The sequence below is a fragment of the Salmo trutta genome, chromosome 34, assembly GCF_901001165.1.
Source record: "Salmo trutta chromosome 34, fSalTru1.1, whole genome shotgun sequence".
NCBI classification, from domain to species: Eukaryota; Metazoa; Chordata; class Actinopteri; order Salmoniformes; family Salmonidae; genus Salmo; species Salmo trutta.
In genome coordinates, this window is record NC_042990.1 from 30,784,332 (window position 1) to 30,804,654 (window position 20,323).

At 43.4% G+C, this 20,323-nt stretch overlaps 1 protein-coding gene across 5 annotated transcripts in view; it reads right to left on the reverse strand.

Annotated features, from left to right (window-relative positions):
* Positions 1-3,699: 3,699 nt before the first annotated feature.
* The window catches only part of LOC115174016 (N-acetylneuraminate 9-O-acetyltransferase), a 47,234-nt gene continuing 30,610 nt past the window's right edge, over positions 3,700-20,323 (reverse strand). The window contains exons 1-21 of one of the 5 annotated variants that reach the window (XM_029732614.1): positions 18,228-19,951; positions 18,057-18,117; positions 17,460-17,782; positions 12,764-12,860; positions 12,501-12,621; positions 12,144-12,188; positions 11,905-11,967; positions 11,316-11,360; positions 11,088-11,211; positions 10,764-10,978; positions 9,928-10,094; positions 9,258-9,516; positions 8,937-9,026; positions 8,683-8,802; positions 7,206-7,362; positions 6,486-6,565; positions 6,153-6,254; positions 5,462-5,602; positions 4,989-5,066; positions 4,226-4,318; positions 3,700-4,109 (exon numbers count right to left, since the gene is read on the reverse strand). In XM_029732614.1, coding sequence (XP_029588474.1) covers positions 3,834-4,109; positions 4,226-4,318; positions 4,989-5,066; positions 5,462-5,602; positions 6,153-6,254; positions 6,486-6,565; positions 7,206-7,362; positions 8,683-8,802; positions 8,937-9,026; positions 9,258-9,516; positions 9,928-10,094; positions 10,764-10,978; positions 11,088-11,211; positions 11,316-11,360; positions 11,905-11,967; positions 12,144-12,188; positions 12,501-12,621; positions 12,764-12,860; positions 17,460-17,772 — 2,586 coding nt within the window. In that variant the 5' untranslated portion in view covers positions 17,773-17,782; positions 18,057-18,117; positions 18,228-19,951 and the 3' untranslated portion in view covers positions 3,700-3,833. Of the gene's footprint in view, positions 4,110-4,225; positions 4,319-4,988; positions 5,067-5,461; positions 5,603-6,152; positions 6,255-6,485; positions 6,566-7,205; positions 7,363-8,682; positions 8,803-8,936; positions 9,027-9,257; positions 9,517-9,927; positions 10,095-10,763; positions 10,979-11,087; positions 11,212-11,315; positions 11,361-11,904; positions 11,968-12,143; positions 12,189-12,500; positions 12,622-12,763; positions 12,861-17,459; positions 17,783-18,056; positions 19,953-20,323 lie in introns of those variants that run through there. The other 4 variants (XM_029732615.1, XM_029732618.1, XM_029732619.1 and 1 more) reach the window with 4 other exon arrangements.

Sequence of the window (20,323 nt, forward strand, 5' to 3'; positions counted from 1 at the left end):
TAAAACATGTGGGGTATCTTAGTCCCACCCTTCAGCTCCATTCAACCCCTCCCATCTATCTCTTAACACCCTCCATTTTGCATTTCTATTTGCCATATATTTTTCAACTGTGCTGTGATGCTTCACGAAAGTACTGAACCTTTCTATTCTCATAGCTTTAAAAGACTGTAAATTAAAAGAAAATGTTTGGCTAAAATGATTATTGATCGATTGACTATGACTTTTCAAATCACTCAGTAATGCTATCTGCAGCATTAGTTCTAAGTAAATGTTGCAATTCTTCTGCCATTCCTGGACCTGTAACCAAAAACGAGCTACATATGGACAGTACCAAAATAAATGATCTAATGACTGCCTCCTCGCAGCAAAATGTGCAGAGCTGGGAAGATATACATCTCAATATCTCTCATTCTATTGGTTGCAAGAATTTTGTACAATAATGTACATTTAAAAATTCTAAGTTTTGAATCTCTCCAGGTTGTTGCATTAGTTACTTCCTTAATCCCGCTCATCCTTGGTGGGACATAAAACCGCAACCATCTTCTGCCACTGGAGTCTGTCTTTGGCCAGTGCTTGTCTTTGGGCATAGCTTCGGACCCGTCTCTTCCAGCTCAGCCACCACTGTCCGTCGCCATGACATTTGCTGGTGTTCACCTGAGGGCAACTTTGATAGTGTTAATGCAGAGATAAAAAAACACAATGGAAAATCTCCATTGAGCATACATTTCAGTCCAGGACGAGGCTTAATCTGCGTCCGGGAAACTGGCCCTCACTGTTTTGACAAGGAAGGGACAAAGAAATCAGACAAGATTTTTAGGAAGGTTTGTATTATTGACAATGTAGAATACAAATAAAAAGCATCTATAAATAAAATGGGTACAACTCACATTAATAAAAATGTACATAAAACATCCATTGAGGCTCTGGGGTAAACCTAGTTGTTGCTTCTTTCAATTTGAACCAAAACCAATTTAAAAAGATGCATCCCCAATAGTGAATAACATACAGAAAATCAAAATACTGTAAATCAAAATCTGTATCAAAATGTTTCTCAGATGGAAAAACAGGTTGACACAACAAAATTCTGTATAATTGCAATACATTTAGTCAGATCCTTTTACCAACATCCTTCATCAATAAATCAATTCATCAAAATGTGTCATGTTTTGAGTTTACAAGCAAATAGGTGACATACCATATGTGCCTATGGACCCTGATCACAAGTAGTGTATTACATAGGGAATAGGGTGCCCTTTGGGATGCACAATAGTCTTCTGAATAACCCCTAGTGCCAAGACCCGTCAGACCAATATATGGTATTGATTTCATTTGATTGAGAAGCTAGATGAACCTGAAGTAAATCAACAGTGTACACCCAAGTCCTTCAATGGCACAGAACATTTACAGAAAATAAAACATTTTTAAAAATTCCCTAATTTGCAGTCTTAATGTACACTTACAATATTTGCAACGTTGCCTTAACATCAAGCTTTAAGCAGTTGATTTACACATTTAAGGGGTGTCAAATAATGGCCACTATAACCAATGGCTCAAAATTGTATCAAAACGATTCAACAACTGGATATGAAGCGATTCAGTGTTTCCTTAAATCTGTAATTTGGGCTGTTGTGTTTAGGCTACAGTACCTCCAAGGTGAGGTACTAAATGCATTAAGTAGCAGATATACTAAAATCTGTCTACTATTCCATTTCAAAGAAACCTAACATTCCTGTGTATAAACTTAGCTAACGTGGCAGAATTTGAAAATACACGCAAAGAAGTGTCTGAAAGGCTTTACTGTTGGTGTATATTGTCCATCTGTAGGTACATGACAGGCTCAACATGAAGTACTGCTTTTTATTCTAGAGCAACACTTTCCATTCACTCAACTTCTTTCAAATACCTCATCAAGGATCACGACGCGTCAGATCTCAATGCAAACGCGGCACTGATGCCGTATGGCAATTGACAAGAGAAAACAGTAGCGAGTAGAAGGCATTCAGTCAGGTGCAGAATTCATCCATCTGTTCACTCATCCATTAGCAGTGGCCTGGCTACAGTGGTAGCTACTGATGCACATGAAAGTAGGCTTTTTCAGAAGTTCTACCATGGTACAGTAGATGCAGGTAACTGACAAAAATAAAGGAAACACCAACAGTGTTTTAATAGGGTGTTGGGCCACAATGAGCCACCAGAACAGGTTCAATGCACCTTGGTATAGATTCTACAAGTGTCTTGAACTCTGTTGGAGGGACATGACACCATTCTTCCACGAGCAATTCCATCATTTGGTGTTTTGTTGATGGTGGTGGAAAACGCTGTCTCATTTGTATCCCTCACTTACTCAAGCGTTTCCTTTATTTTGTCAGTTATCTGTATGTACAAAGCAGTGCCTGTTCTATTGTAGCTCTGAGAAGCCTGGTTTAAGAGGACTAACGAGCAACACAGAAAGAACATCCTACACCTCTCCTTTAACATACCAGGATAAGTTGGTGAAACAACAAACTAACAGACAAGTGGTTGTGTCAGACCCAGAATGCAACAACATTCTGCGATAAAAATTCATAAGTGCATCTTCTGTCTGGCATGGCTGGTCTTTCAGGTGATGATAAAAACAAAAAATACCCATGCAATACTTCATTCACAAAAAGTAGTCATAGGCTCTGAATATTAAAATGAAAAACTAAAACCTTGTAAAATATAAGCTTAATTTAAATAATTTAATACTGTACATAAAACAGATTTCAGAGCTAGGTGACCATAACCTCTCATCACAATTTTCTTTCCATCCTAAATGCCACACTAGTAGTGCACTACATAGGGAATAGGGTTTCATTTGGGAAGCACTAGAAATCCGTTGTTTTTCTACCCACTCTTCACTGTTACCACCATCTGAGAGAGAGAGAGCGCGAGGAGAGAGCGAGAGCGAGCGCGAGGAGAGAGAGAGCGTGAGCGCGAGGAGAGAGCGCGAGGAGAGAGAGAGCGCGAGCGCGAGGAGAGAGAGCGCGAGGAGAGAGAGAGAGCGAGCGCGAGGAGAGAGAGAGAGCGCGAGGAGAGAGAGAGAGCGCGAGGAGAGAGAGAGAGCGCGAGGAGAGAGAGAGCGCGCGAGGAGAGAGAGAGAGCGCGAGGAGAGAGAGAGAGCGCGAGGAGAGAGAGAGAGCGCGAGGAGAGAGAGAGAGCGCGAGGAGAGAGAGAGCGCGAGGAGAGAGAGAGCGAGAGACAGCGAGAGACAGCGAGAGAGCTCTGCTTTCAGTGAAAAGTCCACCCCAGATTGAGCTGCTTTAGACCAACAGCTGTGAGTGTGATTAACTTAGAGGAATGGAACGAGAGAGAGAACATGGAGCGGGGAATGGTTTGGCTAAGAATGGTGGGGCAAATGCTGCACGGACCACACAGCAAGCATGAGGACCTTTAAGCTAGTTTAAAATCCACACATCATCGAACCCTCCACCAACCGACCCCCGCCTCACCCTCCTATTGTAAACGTCTATAGTAGAGTCAGAACCTTATTCCGTGCTGCTCCGTGGGGTGTGGGCCCATGTTGGGACTTCGTCCTCTTCAGTGTATCACTTTCAACCCAGTACTCAGAGCAGTCAAGAGGCAGACAGCAGAGATAAATCCTTGTCCTCAACTTGACCTGTCTGTTTACCCCCGTCATATTCAATGAGGCACGACGTATGGCATGAAACAGGACGCCCCTCAATCTTTCAGACCGTTTTATTCCGCTTGGTGCCAAATTAATACGACCCTGGGGGCATGGAAGACTAACAAGTCAGTCAGTCTCAGTCTCGAAATCAGTCTACCTCTCCCCCACTGTGGTACCCGCTCCCCCCTCAGTGGCCTCCTCCCTGGATCCCTTCAGCGCTCCTGGACACCAGCAGTAGGCCCAGGGTGAAGACCCCGGCGACCAGCAACCTCCTGAGCAGGGCGCCCCCGTCCTTGGGGATGGCCACCTGGGCCAGGTCGTTGGTGATCACGGAGATCTCGTGGGCCACGCACACAAAGATGAAGGTGCTGATGATGATGTTGAGCGAGGGGTTGCCTGGGATCAGCACCAGGATGCCCTTGGTGTCCGCCGCCAGCCAGATGTGGTACTGGCAGATGAACAGCTGGGGGACGGAGAGAGAGAGGGTGTTTGGGTACAGAACATGACGTCAATGCAATAAACCAAATTCACAAGTATCATAGAGAAATTCAGCATGCCTGCCATGGGAGTCCATCTTACCTCTAAGGAGATCTTCCCGAACCATGCGAAGAATGAGCTGTATAAAGAGCGGGAGTAACCGGGAATGTTCCTGATTAAGATGAAGGCTAGGATCTGAGAGGAAGAAAGACATTCCAGCCAATCAGCACATGAACCAACTGTATTGGGTGGGGGGAGCTAGCATCCCAATGCTAACGGGGGCTGGAACAAATGATGATCCAATATGTAGAAACAAGGGAACGTCAGCTCTGTTTCATTTGGGAGCAGCAAAACAGTGAGTGGACATTACCGGTTTTATTTGTCTAAAGATGAAGCGTAGCCCATGACACGTTGTGAATTCTTCTTCGGCTGGGCTACAGTAGAGTACACCCATCCTGTTATTGTAGAAGGCAACTAACTCCCTTGTTATTTGGGGCTAGGTATATCATAGCCTAAGAGGGGATACTTATGGAAGATAAATGCTAGTTTCAACAAAACCCTCTAGGCCACAGGTGCCATTATTTAGCCTACCTAAAGGTTAGTCTACCCAAAGGTGATGCTTTCTCTAGTTATTGTTTAACGGTGCTTTGGCAATGTCAACACTGGTGAAATCCACGTCTGTGTCAATTACAATATGTTTTGTAGAAGGTGCAGAAAGTGTTAAAAGATGTTCACCAACTCCTTAGCTAAGGGCTAACTACTTGACAAATAACGAAAATTGAATCAAGTGTATGGCAAAACTACTGTGAGCATGGCTTTGTCTGAGACCAATGGCAAGCAAGGTCTGACCTCCTACTGTATTTACCTGGAGCCCTGAGATGTAGGGATGCAGCTCGTTGCACTCGGTCTTGTTTTTACAGCTGCTGGCCCATATGGAGTAGGTCTGGAACAGATGAAACATGGAGTGGTTAGGAAAGGAGTGGTGTTCAAGGAGCACAACGTAAATCAGCTAAGAGATATCTTCCATCTGAGATTTATTTCACCTCAGTGTGAATGTTAATGAGGGTAACTTTATGAGAACAGGTGATTGATATACTCACCTGACTAGTTTAAAGGAATACCACACTCCATTACACAAAACGCATCATTTTTTACATTTCATTTAAATCACAGTTTTCGCTCTTTACTGAAAGTGTTCCATCTTGAAAAATGTACTGACGACATGCACAATGATTTAGGGATTGTATTAACAGTGGACTAATAAACAATATTCTAAAAGATAGTTTGAGTGTATTTCTTTAAGAATGGTTAAATACACCAAAAGTTGTTCTCTTTTACCATGAATGAGACCACAGAGATGAGGAGTAGAATGTTGGAGATCCTGGTGGAGAAGAGAGGCTCTCCTTTCTCCTCGGAGAGGCCCTGGCACTTCTGTAGTACCAGGTAGACAAAGGCAAACAGCATGCCGTGGATAATGGCCTGAAAGATACACAAAGTCAAAACACACATTCAGTTACTAATATAATAATACACAACATTTAGCAGATGCTTTTATGCAAAACAATTTAGTGCTCTGTGCATACATTTCTGTAGGGGTGGCCCCAGTGGGAATCGAACCCACAAAGTATCGACGTTGCAAGTGTCCTGCTCTACTAACTGAGCCACACAGGACCACTTAGTCTACTGTCCAACCCATAGAACGATCTTCAACATTAAAAATCGACCAACAGATTCACCTAGTCGAGAGGTTTTTGGCACAACTCACTAAAGAGAGATGTGATATTTTGATACCTTAATATGATAATACAATAGAGCAACTCTTTGGCTGCGTTTAGACAGGCAGCCCAATTCTGATCTTTTTTTCACTAATTGGTCAGTTGACCAATCATGTCAAATCTTTTCACATCTTTTTCAGAGCTGATCTGATTGGTCAAAAGACCAATTAGTAAAAATAAAAAAAAGATCAGAATTGGGCCGCCTGTCTAAACACAGCCAAAGAGTGTCGCAACACGTTCAAATGTTTACTTACAAATCGATCCAGCTTCCACCTAAACCACCACTCATGAATGCTTCCATTCAGCTCAAAGAGCTTGGAGATGGGCCATACTGAGAAAATGTTCTCAAATAACCCCTAGAAAAGAGACAGAGTAAGTTAGTTAAACATCCGCTGATTTAGGATCAGTTTTGACTTTTAGATCAAATCTGAATTAGATTACATGGGCAGGGGGAGACCTGATCAAGTACACCACTCCTACTCTGAGACGGTTTATGAAATGACCTATAGCAGTACATTTTTTTTATTTAATTTGAAATATTAAGAGAATATCTCTAAATGAGTGAATAAACCAGATGATGAACTCACCTGTGAATAAGCAAAGAAGCAGATGAACAGGAGTAGCCCAAGCAGCTTCCCTAGAATCCCAACGTGCCACATCCCACTACCTGTAAAAAGACAAATGACTAAACTCACTGTGCTGGACAGTGTTACTTCACAAATCAACACTAGTATTTTTGTTTATTTTAAAAGGGAAACAGAGACAAATATGCTGTGTGTATATACAGTAGCAGTCAAAAGTTTGGACACCTACTCATTTAAAGGTTTGTCTTTACTTTTACTATTCTCTACATTGTAGAATAATAGTGAAGACATCAAAACTAGGAAATAACACATATGGAATCATATAGTAACCCCCAAAATATATTTTATATTTGAGATTCTTAAAAGTAGCCACCCTTTGCCTTGATGACAGCTTTGCACTCTGGTCATTCTCTCAACCAGCTGACCTCAACCAGCTTTGCACTCTGGGCATTCACCTGGAATGCTTTTCCAACAGTCTTGAAGGAGTTCCCACATACACAGAGCTCTTGTTGGCTGCTTTTCCTTCACTCTGCGGTCCAACTCATCCCAAACCATCTCAATTGGGTTGAGGTCAGGTGATTGTGGAGGGCAGGCCATCTGATCTACTTCTTCAACTGACTACAACTGCTCATGGCATTTACTCTTTAAACCCTATTTTATATCATTAGCAATACTACCATCATTACTGCTACTTGTCCAGTACAACGGCTGACCCATACTGACCGTTTGCTTTCTTCTGCCGTATCTGGGGCCACATGGCCATGGTGGCGTAGATGACGACGAACCAGAAGGTGACCAGGGGCACAAAGTAGTAGAACTGGTACGGCCGGTCCATCACTAGACACAGCACCACCACCAGGAAGTTGAGACGGAACAGGACCTGTGGAGAGACAGGAGTAGGGTGAAGTTGCTCCTAAACGGTGACCTTGGGTCAGTTTAGCATTTTCCCCACTAATTGTTGAAGTTAGGATTGGGGAAGGGAGGATTATCCTAGATCTGTACCTAGGGGAAAACTCACCCCAGAGTGGACAGACACAGGAAGTGGTCACATTTAAGCAATAAGGCATGAGAAGCCGGGAATGATCGTGTAAATAACTCCTAACTAAGTGCATTACTTTTTGAAGCCAAGGGACAGGAAACAGCCCCTAGGAGGGAGTTATTCTCGATAAGACACGGGTCCGAGGGCCTTATTGCTTTAATAAAATGGTTATAACAGTTCTTATTAAAAACATTATACTGAGTAAATTAGTTTTATTTAATCCTTCCTTACAAAATAGTCTGAGCAAAAGCCAGTCGTTAGCTCTAAGATTCTGAAGTTGCTAACCAAATGAGTTGGTGGTTCATTCTACTTGCAATGGTTGCTATGCTAAACAAATCTTTGGGATGTAACTATGAAAGCTAGCTACTTCTCCTTTGCGTGCTAGCCAACTAAAGCTAACAAAGCATCAAGCAGCTGAAATGACAGCCAACGGTTTACTTTCGTTTGTTTACCTTTGTTCCTATTGCCATTTCTTTGGATGCATACACATTATCATGATGTAGTGCTATACATCCCTGCTATTAACCAATCAATATCCAGGATCCAGACAACCAGCTTCATAATTAAGCAATAAGGCCTGAGGGGGTGTGGTATATTGGCAATATACCATGGCTAAGGCTGTTCTTAGGCACGACGCAACGCCTGGATACAGCCCTTAGCCGTGGTATATTGGCCATATACCACAATCCCCCAAGGTTGCCTTATTGCTGTTATAAACTGGTTACCAACTTAATTAAAAGAGTAAAAATAAATGTTGGGTCATCTCCGTGGTATACGGTCTGATATACCACACCTTTCAGCCAAATAAGCCTTTAGGGCTCAAACCAGCCAGTTTATAATTGAAGATAACACAGAGGGTGGCTTGAGGTAAGGAACTCTATATTGGAGGGCCCAACCAAAGTAAAACCTGTGTGAGGTAAGCTTTGGCCAGACAGAATCTTTCTTATCAAGGGTTTCCTTATAAAGATGTGATCAATACATTTGAGGTTTAATATCTATGTTTCTTTCATGTTTTGGTATTTGATTCAAAGTGAATTGTTCTATGGCACTACATGTCAACACCTGTTCATTTGATGTTCAGTTTCGTCTCTTAGAATAGGCATAGCAGCTGGAACCACTACTTATTAACTCTAATAAAACCCAATCATTTCCTATGGTTACCTGGCACACTCTGTATAATCCAAAGTCCCCTTTGAGCCAGAAGAAGGAGAAGTGTCCGTATCCTGTCTGGAAGAGGTATGCTGCTACCAGGACACGGACATGCATGTACACGGGGATGAACTGGGAAGGAAGGTTGACTTAAAACCCACATCCCTTCACTTGTCACACATAGCAGTAAAACATGCAATCATAATATGATTAATTTAGTTTATATTTAAAGCAATAAATCAAAGAGAATGAATGGTGAAACTCACAACGCTGGCTCCAGATATGTGGTAGATGAGGATGACCAGCTGCATCCAGCCCTTCCACTCGTCAGTCTGCTCTCTGTTCAGCAGCTTGGTCTGCGTGGGAAATAGAAAAATCCCTAAGATAGATAGAGCCTTCTCTCAGATCAGACATGGACGATTGAGGTTAGCCGTCAACGACGACAACTTTAAATCATTTAAAATAGAAAGATCTCTGAATTCATGTAGACCTATGCTTACACCCACCCACCAAAAAAAAAAAACACTCTCCCAAAAACACCACTTTCCACCCAACTCCCTTAAACATTCTATCCCAAACCCTCTCACCTCCTTGCTGTTCTCACTGTAGAAGATCCCCAGGACAAACATATAGATGAGTGGGATGAAGAAGGTGGAGTGGGTGTAGAACTTCTGCTCCTTCATAAAAACGTTGGCCCGGTCACACAGGTAGAAGTAGACCATGATGAGGCCCATCTTCGACAGGGCCTGGAATGGAGCCTTGTGGTTGAGTGGAGATGCTGCCGTGGCCGGCTTTTTCTCTTCGCCACTCTCCACGTCGGGGGGCGTGGGCCGGGACTTCCAGGGCCTGTTAAATTTGTTTACATGACACTTAGCAAAATGCTTTTATCCGAAGCGACTTACAGTACAGTGAAACTTTATGTATATAATGAAGTCACATTGAGATCCAGGTCTCTTTTACAAGTGAGCTCTGAACACACAAAATAGTCCAGGTGCATGCATCAGTATGTGGCCCCAGTGGGAACCAACCACCTTGGTGTTGCTAGCGCTATGCTTTAAGCGACTGAGCCACAGGGGAGTGTGTACCTCAGAGGAAGGTGGTGGGAGGAATTATAGGAGGACGGGCTCATTGTAAAGGTTGGAATGGAATGAATGGAACATATCAAGCACGTCAAACATATGGAAACCGCGTTTGACTCGGTCCCATTTAAGCCATTACAATGAGCCCCTCCTCTTATAGCTCCTCCCACCAGTGTACCTGTTGTGGCCCAGAGCATGGAGCACCAGAAAGACCAGGGCTGAGCCCAGGAAGACGCAGGCCATCAGTTTCTGGAGGAGGCTGGGGGCCGGCAGGGACTGGCAGCAGGAGCCGTCGGTGGGCCGCAGGACCTTGTTGCACACAGCGTTCATCAGCACCATGGCAGCCTGGTGGAGGGTAGAGGGGCATTATAGAGCGCCAGACTCTACTATAAGCTGCCTCTGTTGTTTTAGAGAATTTGACAATACGTCCAACCGGCCTCAACGCCACGTGTAACCACGCTAGCCCAGGACCTCCACATCCGGCTTCACCTGCGGGATCATCTGAGAAGGGGAAAAACTATTTTGTGGGGAAAAACTCACTCTGATTGGCTGGGCCTGGCTCCCTAATGGGTGGGCCTGGGAGGGCATAGGCCCACCCACTGGGAGCCAGGCCCATCCATGGCTGCACCCCTGCCCAGTCATGTGAAATCCATAGATTAGGGCCTAATTCATTTATTTCAATTGACTGAATTCCTTTTATGAACTGTAACTGACTAAAATCTTCTAAAAAAATTGTTGCATGTTGCATTTATATTTTTGTTAAGTATACTAAGTAGGGAAATACAGGTGCACATGGAGGCTGTCAAATGATGAATGAAAGTTATAATGGATGGACAGTGTTATTTGACACAGTGCTGGTTTGGAGAGTCATACAGCCTGATGTTTTTTCAGCATAAAGCTGGTTCAAATCATACATCTTTTATTTCTGTTTTCATTTTAGCCTTAAGCCAGCTGTTATTTGAATCCCACAGATGCAGGAAGAGGTGCCAGGCCAGTCAGCACCTAAACACCTACCACGTTCCGGGTGCTCTCAGGAAGGTGCAGGCCGTCAGCTGATTGGGCGATGGCTTCCATGGCAGCTTGGCGCAAGGCGCCCAGGAACCTGACTCTGGCCTTGGAGTTCTTCTTGTTGCTGTTCAGAGTGCTGAGCACCACCTTGTTGTATAGCTCCAGCTGCTCGTTAGTGATCATCTTCCTGTTGTCACTCAGACCCTCCTCGTGGACAGGGTCTGGAGGAGAGAGACAGAGAGATGCTTAATCAATATCAATTCCTCACTTTCAAAGCACTTATCATAATTTCTCTCTGACTGACAAGTGAATGAACAGTAAAGCACTAACCCTGTAAGACCCAGTAGACCTCCCCATCCTCAGCCAGCTGTTCCAGAGGCAAGGAGATGGCTGTGAGGTTGGCCCTGTACTGCTGCAGCGCCTCGCTGCTGCCCCCATGCAACTTGATGGACCACTTTGGGAAAGATAGATTTCAATGATGAAATGAATCTAAACTATGCAGGCTGATATGTGATAATCAGTGGTATACAGAGTGGAAGACGAGCATCCTTCACTCACAGTGGCAGCTCCGATGATGACGACATCTGGTTTTATAGAAGGATCCTACAACAGTCAAGAAATCCTATTAAATCTTGCAGCGCACTTATCTTTGAATGACCTTAAATAGCAGAAAACTATTGCTCTGTATCTTCTGTTTATGGGAAACCGAAATAGCCAAATGGTCTTCTAAGGGCTCAATTCAATCAAACATCAGTATTTATACAGTAGCACTTAAATATACCTATAGTCTTACATATTGCATTCAGTCAAGCAAAAAATGCATTGTTAAAAATCACAGGTTCAGTACCGTTCAGTAATGTACAGTATACACTTTCACTTGAGGACAGAAGTTGAGTAAACAAAGATGTGATTCAGATTAGAAATGTTTTATCTTTTGACTGAACTCTGATCTGCTCCTGACAAAACCAGGGGTGTATTCACTAGAAAACAAACAGAACGGGCTGAAAAAAATGAGGGACAAACCTAAACCTCCCCAATAACCAAATGCTAATTTTCGTTGCTAAACGTTTTTCAGTGCATAACACGTTGCTATGTGTGCTCTAATGAATACACCCCAGGTCTGCTGGATAAATGTGCTTCTCTTTACCTTTCTCCATGATATCAAGCGCTCCTTCAGAGAGTTATTCACTTCTGCATACCACAGGAAGTCCTATCAGCAAAACAGCAAACAGTCGCTCTTATTGGGAAAATCTCCTAAATAAAAATACATGCCATTTGCCTTAAATTATTTTAACATTTTAAATAGAGAATCTAGAGTAAAATAAAAAGTTGGCTTTTACATCGCTATTGTTGACTGACAAACAGGTAGAGAGATAAATAGCTCACCACATTGACTGAAGCGCTCCTGTCTTCAAAGATAATGTTCTCGTGCTGGTGGACAGACATTACAACAGGGGATAAAACAGTCAATCTAACAGTATGTTAGATGTCATGACATAGTACAGCAATTACCTATCCCATTTCAGGAATACAATGGATATAAATTGTTTATATGCACTTAGGGCTGAACCCCAACTTAACTCTGACCAATCATGTATTGATGTCAATAGGAGCCTTGTGGGAAAATGAGTCACGGGCAGAGATCTGAAATTAGGATTCAGCCCAAAGCTCACAGATTCATGGTGGGATGAATATAAACAAAAAATATTTGTGTGTGCTTTATGCCAGGGGTACTAAGCCTACCTTTCTTCCATCTGCACTTTGTGCAGCATCGATTATTTGGATGTATGAATAGAATAGCTGCCGTATTCTAGAATCACCAACGAAGGCCACCCTTTTGTCAGCAAGGCAAGTCTTTGCTTCACTGTGAGGGTAAAAATAACCTAATGAATCACTTGCACAACTGAAATTTGTTTTTTACAATTGTGTGGTTGTGAGCTTGGTTAAAGATGCCATCTACATTTTACACATGCACATTATACTTTCCCCTCATGGGTGTGACTCACGTATTTTTGTATTTGTGCATCATACAGCCATAGGGCTGCCATACGGTCTCTCCCAGGTACCGCCCACTGGACAGCAGCCACTCACATGTGTCTCCGCCTGAGGGGAAGACAGAGAGAACATCCCAGTCAGCCATAACAAAACACACAAAGGGATATATGAAACCTGCTGCCTCTACACTAGTCATTTTCAAATGCAGCAGTGTGCACAATGCATGGTTCAGCCAAGACAGCATTTCAGCCTGCGGTACAAATTAATCTATTAACATTTTCCATTAAAGAACACCTCCTGGCGTTAACTTGTGTTCTAGTTGATTTAGACCCATCTGCCAATTCACCAACGCAAACACTCAGAAGATGACAGGTGGCAAGAGGAGGAGTCAAGAGCATCTGGAGTCAAAGCCAGCCAGACAACAGCAGCTGTTATCATTGTACAAACAGAAAGCCCAGTGTCCCACACCTTCCATAAACAAAGACCATTGTTTGCAAGGCATCTTCGGGAGGCAGGTTCTTGCCAGTCAGATACAAACAATAACTTATAAAATGTCCAGTTAGGATCATGCCTCCTCTGTTTTTTTTATTGTTTTATTTCACCTTTATTTAACCAGGTAGGCAAGTTGAGAACAAGTTCTCATTTACAATTGCGACACATAAAACAGAGTTACACATGGAGTAAAACAAACATACAGTCAATAATACAGTAGAAAAATAAGTCTATATACAATGTGAGCAAATGAGGTGAGATAAGGGAGGTAAAGGCAAAAAAGGCATTGGTGGCAAAGTAAATACAATATAGCAAGTAAAACACTGGAATGGTAGATTTGCAGTGGAAGAAAGTGCAAAGTAGAAATAGAAATAATGGGCTGCAAAGGAGCAAAATAAATAAAATAAATACAGTAGGGGAAGAGGTAGTTGTGTGGGCTAAATTATAGATGGGCTATGTGGAGGTGCAGTGATCTGTGAGCTGCTCTGACAGCTGGTGCTTAAAGCTAGTGAGGGAGATAAGTGTTTCCAGTTTTAGAGATTTTTGTAGTTCGTTCCAGTCATTGGCAGCAGAGAACTGAAAGGAGAGACGGCCAAAGGAGGAATTGGCTTTGGGTGTGACCAGTGAGATATACCTGCTGGAGCACGTGCTACAGGTGGGTGCTGCTATGGTGACCAGTGAGCGGAGATAAGGGGGGACTTTACCTAGCAGGGTCTTGTAGATGACCTGGAGACAGTGGGTTTGGCGACGAGTATGAAGCGAGGGCCAGCCAACGAGAGCGTACAGGCCGCAGTGGTGGGTAGTATATGGGGATAAGGTATAATGAGCAGGGCTAGAGGCTCTACAGTGAAATAAGCCAATAAACACTAACCAGAAGAGCAATGGACAAGGCATATTGACATTAAGGAGAGGCATGCTTAGCTGAGTGATCATAAATGTCCAAGTGAGATTCAGACAGCTAGCAGGGCCATAGGTAGCAAGCTGGCAGAAGATGGAGGGAGGTCTGTTTTTAGCCACCTCGTGCGTTTCCGTCTGTAGATTAGTGGCGTTCCGTGTGGTAGGGGGAACAGTTCAATTGGCAAAATAGTTATAGTTATATTGGCCCAAGAAAAATTGTCCGATAGACCTATTAAGATAGCAGCCGATAAGACAGCTAACGATTAGCGGGCCGCAGGTGGGCGTTCAGTTTACGTTGCAACGGAGGGGCCAGTTGGATAACTCCCTCGGGCAGATAACGTCGGTAGTCCAGTCGTGAATGTCCGATGGGGCTCCGCATCGGCAGTAAAACGGGTCCGGATAGGTGATTGTAGCCCAGAGGTGGCTGATGGAACTCTTCAGCTGGCTAGCTTGAACAGCTAGCTCCAGAATAATTGATGTTAGCTCCGGGACTGACGTTAGCCAATAGTCACTCGGGTAGCAGCTAGGTGATCCAGGTGTAAATGTCCAGAGCCTGCGGTAGAAATCCGGGGATATGGAGAGAAAATAGGTCCGGTATGCCCTGGTCTGAGTCGCGCTGTACAAAACCGGCGATAGCCTTTCGAGCTAAGGGATAGCTGATGACCGCCAACTGTGGCTAGCTGAACTCCAACGTTAGCCAGTGAACTGGCCAGCCTCTGGCTAACCTCTGGCTAGCTTCTGTTGAGGATTTCAGATTTGAGGTAAATAATACTTTCTTTTTTTTTATTTTTTTTTATTGGTGAGGCGGGTTGCAGGAGAGTGTTTTGAGGTTGAGTTTTTAGAAAAAAATATATAAAAAGATGTGTGTGTGTATATATATATATATATATATATATATATATATATATATATATATATATATATATATATATATATATATATACACACATACACACACTGCTCAAAAAAATAAAGGGAACACTTAAACAACACATCCTACATCTGAATGAAAGAAAATCTTATTAAATACTTTTTTCTTTACATAGTTGAATGTGCTGACAACAAAATGACACAAAAATAAATCAATGGAAATCCAATTTCTCAACCCATGGAGATCTGGATTTGGAGTCACACTCAAAATTAAAAAGTGGAAAACCACACTACAGGCTGATCCAACTTTGATGTAATGTCCTTAAAACAAGTCAAAATGAGGCTCAGTAGTGTGCATGGCCTCCACGTGCCTGTATGACCTCCCTACAACGCCTGGGCATGCTCCTGATGAGGTGGCGGATGGTCTCCTGAGGGATCTCCTCCCAGACCTGGACTAAAGCATCCGCCAACTCCTGGACAGTCTGTGGTGCAACGTGGCGTTGGTGGATGGAGCAAGACATGATGTCCCAGATGTGCTCAATTGGATTCAGGTCTGGGGAATGGGCGGGCCAGTCCATAGCATCAATGCCTTCCTCTTGCAGGAACTGCTGACACACTCCAGCCACATGAGGTCTAGCATTGTCTTGCATTAGGAGGAACCCAGGGCCAAACGCACCAGCATATGGTCTCACAAGGGGTCTGAGGATCTCATCTCGGTACCTAATGGCAGTCAGGCTACCTCTGGCGAGCACATGGAGGGCTGTGCGGCCCCCCAAAGAAATGCCACCCCACACCATGACTGACCCACCGCCAAACTGGTCATGCTGGAGGATGTTGCAGGCAGCAGAACGTTCTCCACGGCGTCTCCAGACTCTGTCACGTCTGTCACGTGCTCAGTGTGAACCTGCTTTCATCTGTGAAGAGCACAGGGCGCCAGTGGCGAATTTGCCAATCTTGGTGTTCTCTGGCAAATGCCAAACGTCCTGCACGGTGTTGGGCTGTAAGCACAACCCCCACCTGTGGACATCGGGCCCTCATACCACCCTCATGGAGTCTGTTTCTGACCGTTTGAGCAGACACATGCCCATTTGTGGCCTGCTGGAGGTCATTTTGCAGGGCTCTGGCAGTGCTCCTCCTGCTCCTCCTTGCACAAAGGCGGAGGTAGCGGTCCTGCTGCTGGGTTGTTGCCCTCCTACGGCCTCCTCCACGTCTCCTGATGTACTGGCCTGTCTCCTGGTAGCGCCTCCATGCTTTGGACACTACGCTGACAGACACAGCAAACCTTCTTGCCACAGCTCGCATTGATGTGCCATCCTGGATGAGCTGCACTACCTGATCCACTTGTGTGGGTTGTAGACTCCGTCTCATGCTACCACTAGAGTGAAAGCACCGCCAGCATTCAAAAGTGACCAAAACATCAGCCAGGAAGCATAGGAACTGAGAAGTGGTCTGTGGTCCCCACCTGCAGAACCACTCCTTTATTGGGGGTGTCTTGCTAATTGCCAATAATTTCCACCTGTTGTCTATACCATTTGCACAACAGCATGTGCAATTTATTGTCAATCAGTGTTGCTTCCTAAGTGGACAGTTTGATTTCACAGAAGTGTGATTGACTTGGAGTTACATTGTGTTGTTTAAGTGTTCCCTTTATTTTTTTGAGCAGTGTGGACGTCTGACTGCTATGCCATCTTGGACAGTATGGTTGAGGCAGGATCATTACCATTCATAAGACATAGGCTACCCATCTACAATAGATTGCTTTATGATCCCCACTATCAACCAACAGTATTAAGACAGATTTTAACTTCCTGTAAATAACCATGATAACTAGCATGGTAGCTAATAACCACGCATGTGCAGTTGGTTAATTAGCTAGCTAGTATGAATTATATAGTAACTAGCTAGCTAGAAATGTTAAAGTTAACGTTAGCTAACGTTGTGCTGACATAACGTTAGACATTACATTTGAGAGAAGTTAGCTTTTTGTGCATATGGAACGTTTCTGGGATGTTATATTTCAGCTCATGAAACCAACACTTTACATGTTGCGTTTATATTTTTTTCAGTATAATTAAATCAATGGCTGTATATATGAAGACTTCAATGCACATGAAAGTTACCTAGTTAGTTAGCCAGTTATCGTGTGCGGCTACAATATGTAAACATGGGTTAGTTCGCAATTATGCGATTCCTTTCCGATACTACTGACTGTATCCAGTATCCAGCTGCACTGAAACAATGTAGCTTGCTAATGTTAGTTAGCTACTTTATTCAGTTAATTCAGGCTACTGCACGTTTATTCATGTTTCCTTGCAATTGCAAATACTGTGAGCAAAAATGGCCAGAGGGAAGGTAACTTTAGTTTACTAACTAGCTAGCTACAAGTTCCGCTAACACCGAGTTGAGTCTGTGTCAAGCTAGCTAACAATATATCTAGGAGCCACTTACCTCCATAATACCGAGAAACGGTGTGAAACAAGGTGAGTAGAATGACGGCAGCGACGGATAATAATTTAGCATTTTTAATGCTAAAATACTGATTTATTTCCCGTTTGCCTAGGCTATAGGCCAGGAACGCCATCTTGGCTCCTCCATGACAACAAGCAGACAGATGAGATGCAGCGGAGTGGTAGGGGGCTGAGCACACCGGCGCGTCCACGACTCCGAATTCCGCCACTGTTGTTGCGTGGGGCATGGCTGGTTCGGGCTTCTCGGATGCTGCTACTGCAACCACCTGCATATGCTTTTCATCTTCCATCATTAGTGCAAACCTGGTTTAAAACAACCAGTAGTACAATTAGAGGATCCTGAAAACTTATTCTGCAAACTCCTGACAGCGGTTTGAATTGTATTCATTGTATGTCATTATTCCGCTCCTGGAACAATATATTGTGGTGACTTTACTTTCTTGATTACCATGGGTTTTTGATATCAGCTTAAAGACAGTAAGGGGATTGGCTGCATCGGTTATAATAAAGATCAGAGATAACAAGGTAAGACATGGATAGACTACAAAAAGCACTAATAAAAAAATAAAGCACTTACTTGCTTCCGATGTTAGTCTAGGAACGGCTTCCAACTTTTTCTCTATAAATGGACCTAGAACCTATGATAGGAAAATATGTTACAGTAAATCCACAATCTGTGGTCTAGATCAAGTATGAGCAACTGGCGTCATACTAAACGCAGGATCTGTGTTCGAAAACTCATACTAACCGAAGTATTTGTGACGTGAATTTAGTATGCTTATAGGTCATAATATGGATATAGTTAAAATGCCAAAAGTTCCCTGATGTCGTGCAAAATACAAAGTATAGAAACTATTTCCGTACTTTTATGGCCCATAATGCAATTTTTCAGAAAATGGGCGTGGCTTCACAACGTTTTCAGATTTGAAGAAAAAGGCGGAAAATATGCAGCCGAAAGATCATGTGGCTGTATATACGGTAGAGATGATGGCCCTACTGTTGGCGGTGCAGTGGGTGGAGGAAGTTAGGCCAGAGAGAGTAGTTATTTGCTCTGATTCATGTGCAGTGTTAAGGAGTCTCCAGTCGTTTATATCACATAGCGGACAAGACCTGCTACAAACCCTTGGCAGGAGTAAACAAATGGGTATACAGATCATATTTACATGGGTCCCAGCGGAACGAGGCAGTTAATGTACTGGCTAAACAAGCACTAAGTAGTGGGGATGTTGATGTGGTAGTTTCAATGAGCAAGGCAGAGGTGAAAAGCATGATATGAACAGTGTTGGTGGAGAAAAGGCAGGAGCAGTGGAAGAGAGATACTAAGGGCAGGCATTTATTTCAAGTACAGAGGAAAGTTGGGGAGAAGAGAACGGCAGGAAGGGACAGAAGAGAGGAGGCTATATTTACAAGATTAAGGGTGGGACACAGCCAGTTGAATAAGACCTTACATGTGATAGGAAAGCATCCAACAGGAAAATGTGAGTATTGCCAGGAAACAGAGACAATGGAGCATGTATTGATACAGTGTGGACATTATTGGAGGGAAAGATAGAGGATGATCTAGTATGAGGGAGAAGGGGAAACATGACATTAGTTTTAAAGAGTATATTGAGTAGAACGTCATTAGATATAGTCTCAAATATTTTGTTATCTTTTTTAAGAGCAACAGGGGCTGGCAGGTAGGATTTAGTTTCTCCCTGCCTCTGGCCACACTAACCCTACACTCATTAAAAATCCACCACCCTACTCCACTAAATCTATCTAGTCGTACCTCCACACAACACACCCTGTAACTCTTCTGACGTCAAATCTCGTACACAATACTTCTCTGCAGCTGCCACCCAAACCTCAGTTTTCTGATACTTATGTTCCATCCCTGCAGTACAGTTGATAACCATTGCTATAAATGCTAAAAATCCAATTTTACTGAAACATATTTCACTTGAGGGCCTATCTCTGTGTACTGGTATAGTTCTACTTCTCACAACAATCCTCTCAGGATCCCTCCCCCTTGACCAATCTTCCTCTACTTTCTTCACTGCTTCAGCATATGACAACTTATGCATAACTAACCCTGGTAACCTCAACCTGCCTCTCTCGCATCGGACACTTCTGATTCCCAGCCCCATAGGCACCCCTACAATTAACACATACCACTACTTTCCTCAATGCTACACATTCCTTTGTCTCATGCCCTTCTGCACACTTCTCACACATAGGAACCTCCCTCCTACACACTGCTGCCACATGCCCATAAGCTTGACACCTGTAACAATGTCATTGTTTGGTACAAAAGTGTGTGCGGGATAACTGATATATCCTAACATCACTTAGTCGAGCAAAGACTCAACATCAACACTCAAAAGAACAGACAACGACTCTTCTATTTCTCCACTCACGCCACCCTCTATGTGTCGCACCAAACGACGAGCATCACAAACAAAATATTTTATATTTACACAATATATATGGGGGATTGGAAATGATGCAATTACAATTACATCAATGTAAGCCACAATCTATCTGCAATCAATGTTAAAGCTGATCTACACACCCCCAAAAAACAAAAGAAAAACAGGAATCTTCCCTTTCAGTTGGTCCGCTGCCACATTTACCACTACCACAGTAATCCCTCCTTTCAATGGTGCCCTTTCTTGAGAGCAAAACAATTCACATCTCTTGTCCCCAGTCGTTTGACGCGGAGCACCTGCTCCATCTGACCAACAGAAACACAAACAATTATCTCAAGACCACTTTGGGTTACCTTCACTGATTCCAAAGCACCTAACTCCATTTTCAGCCAAAAGGCAAGAGTCCACTTTTCCAAAAATGTCACTCCTACCA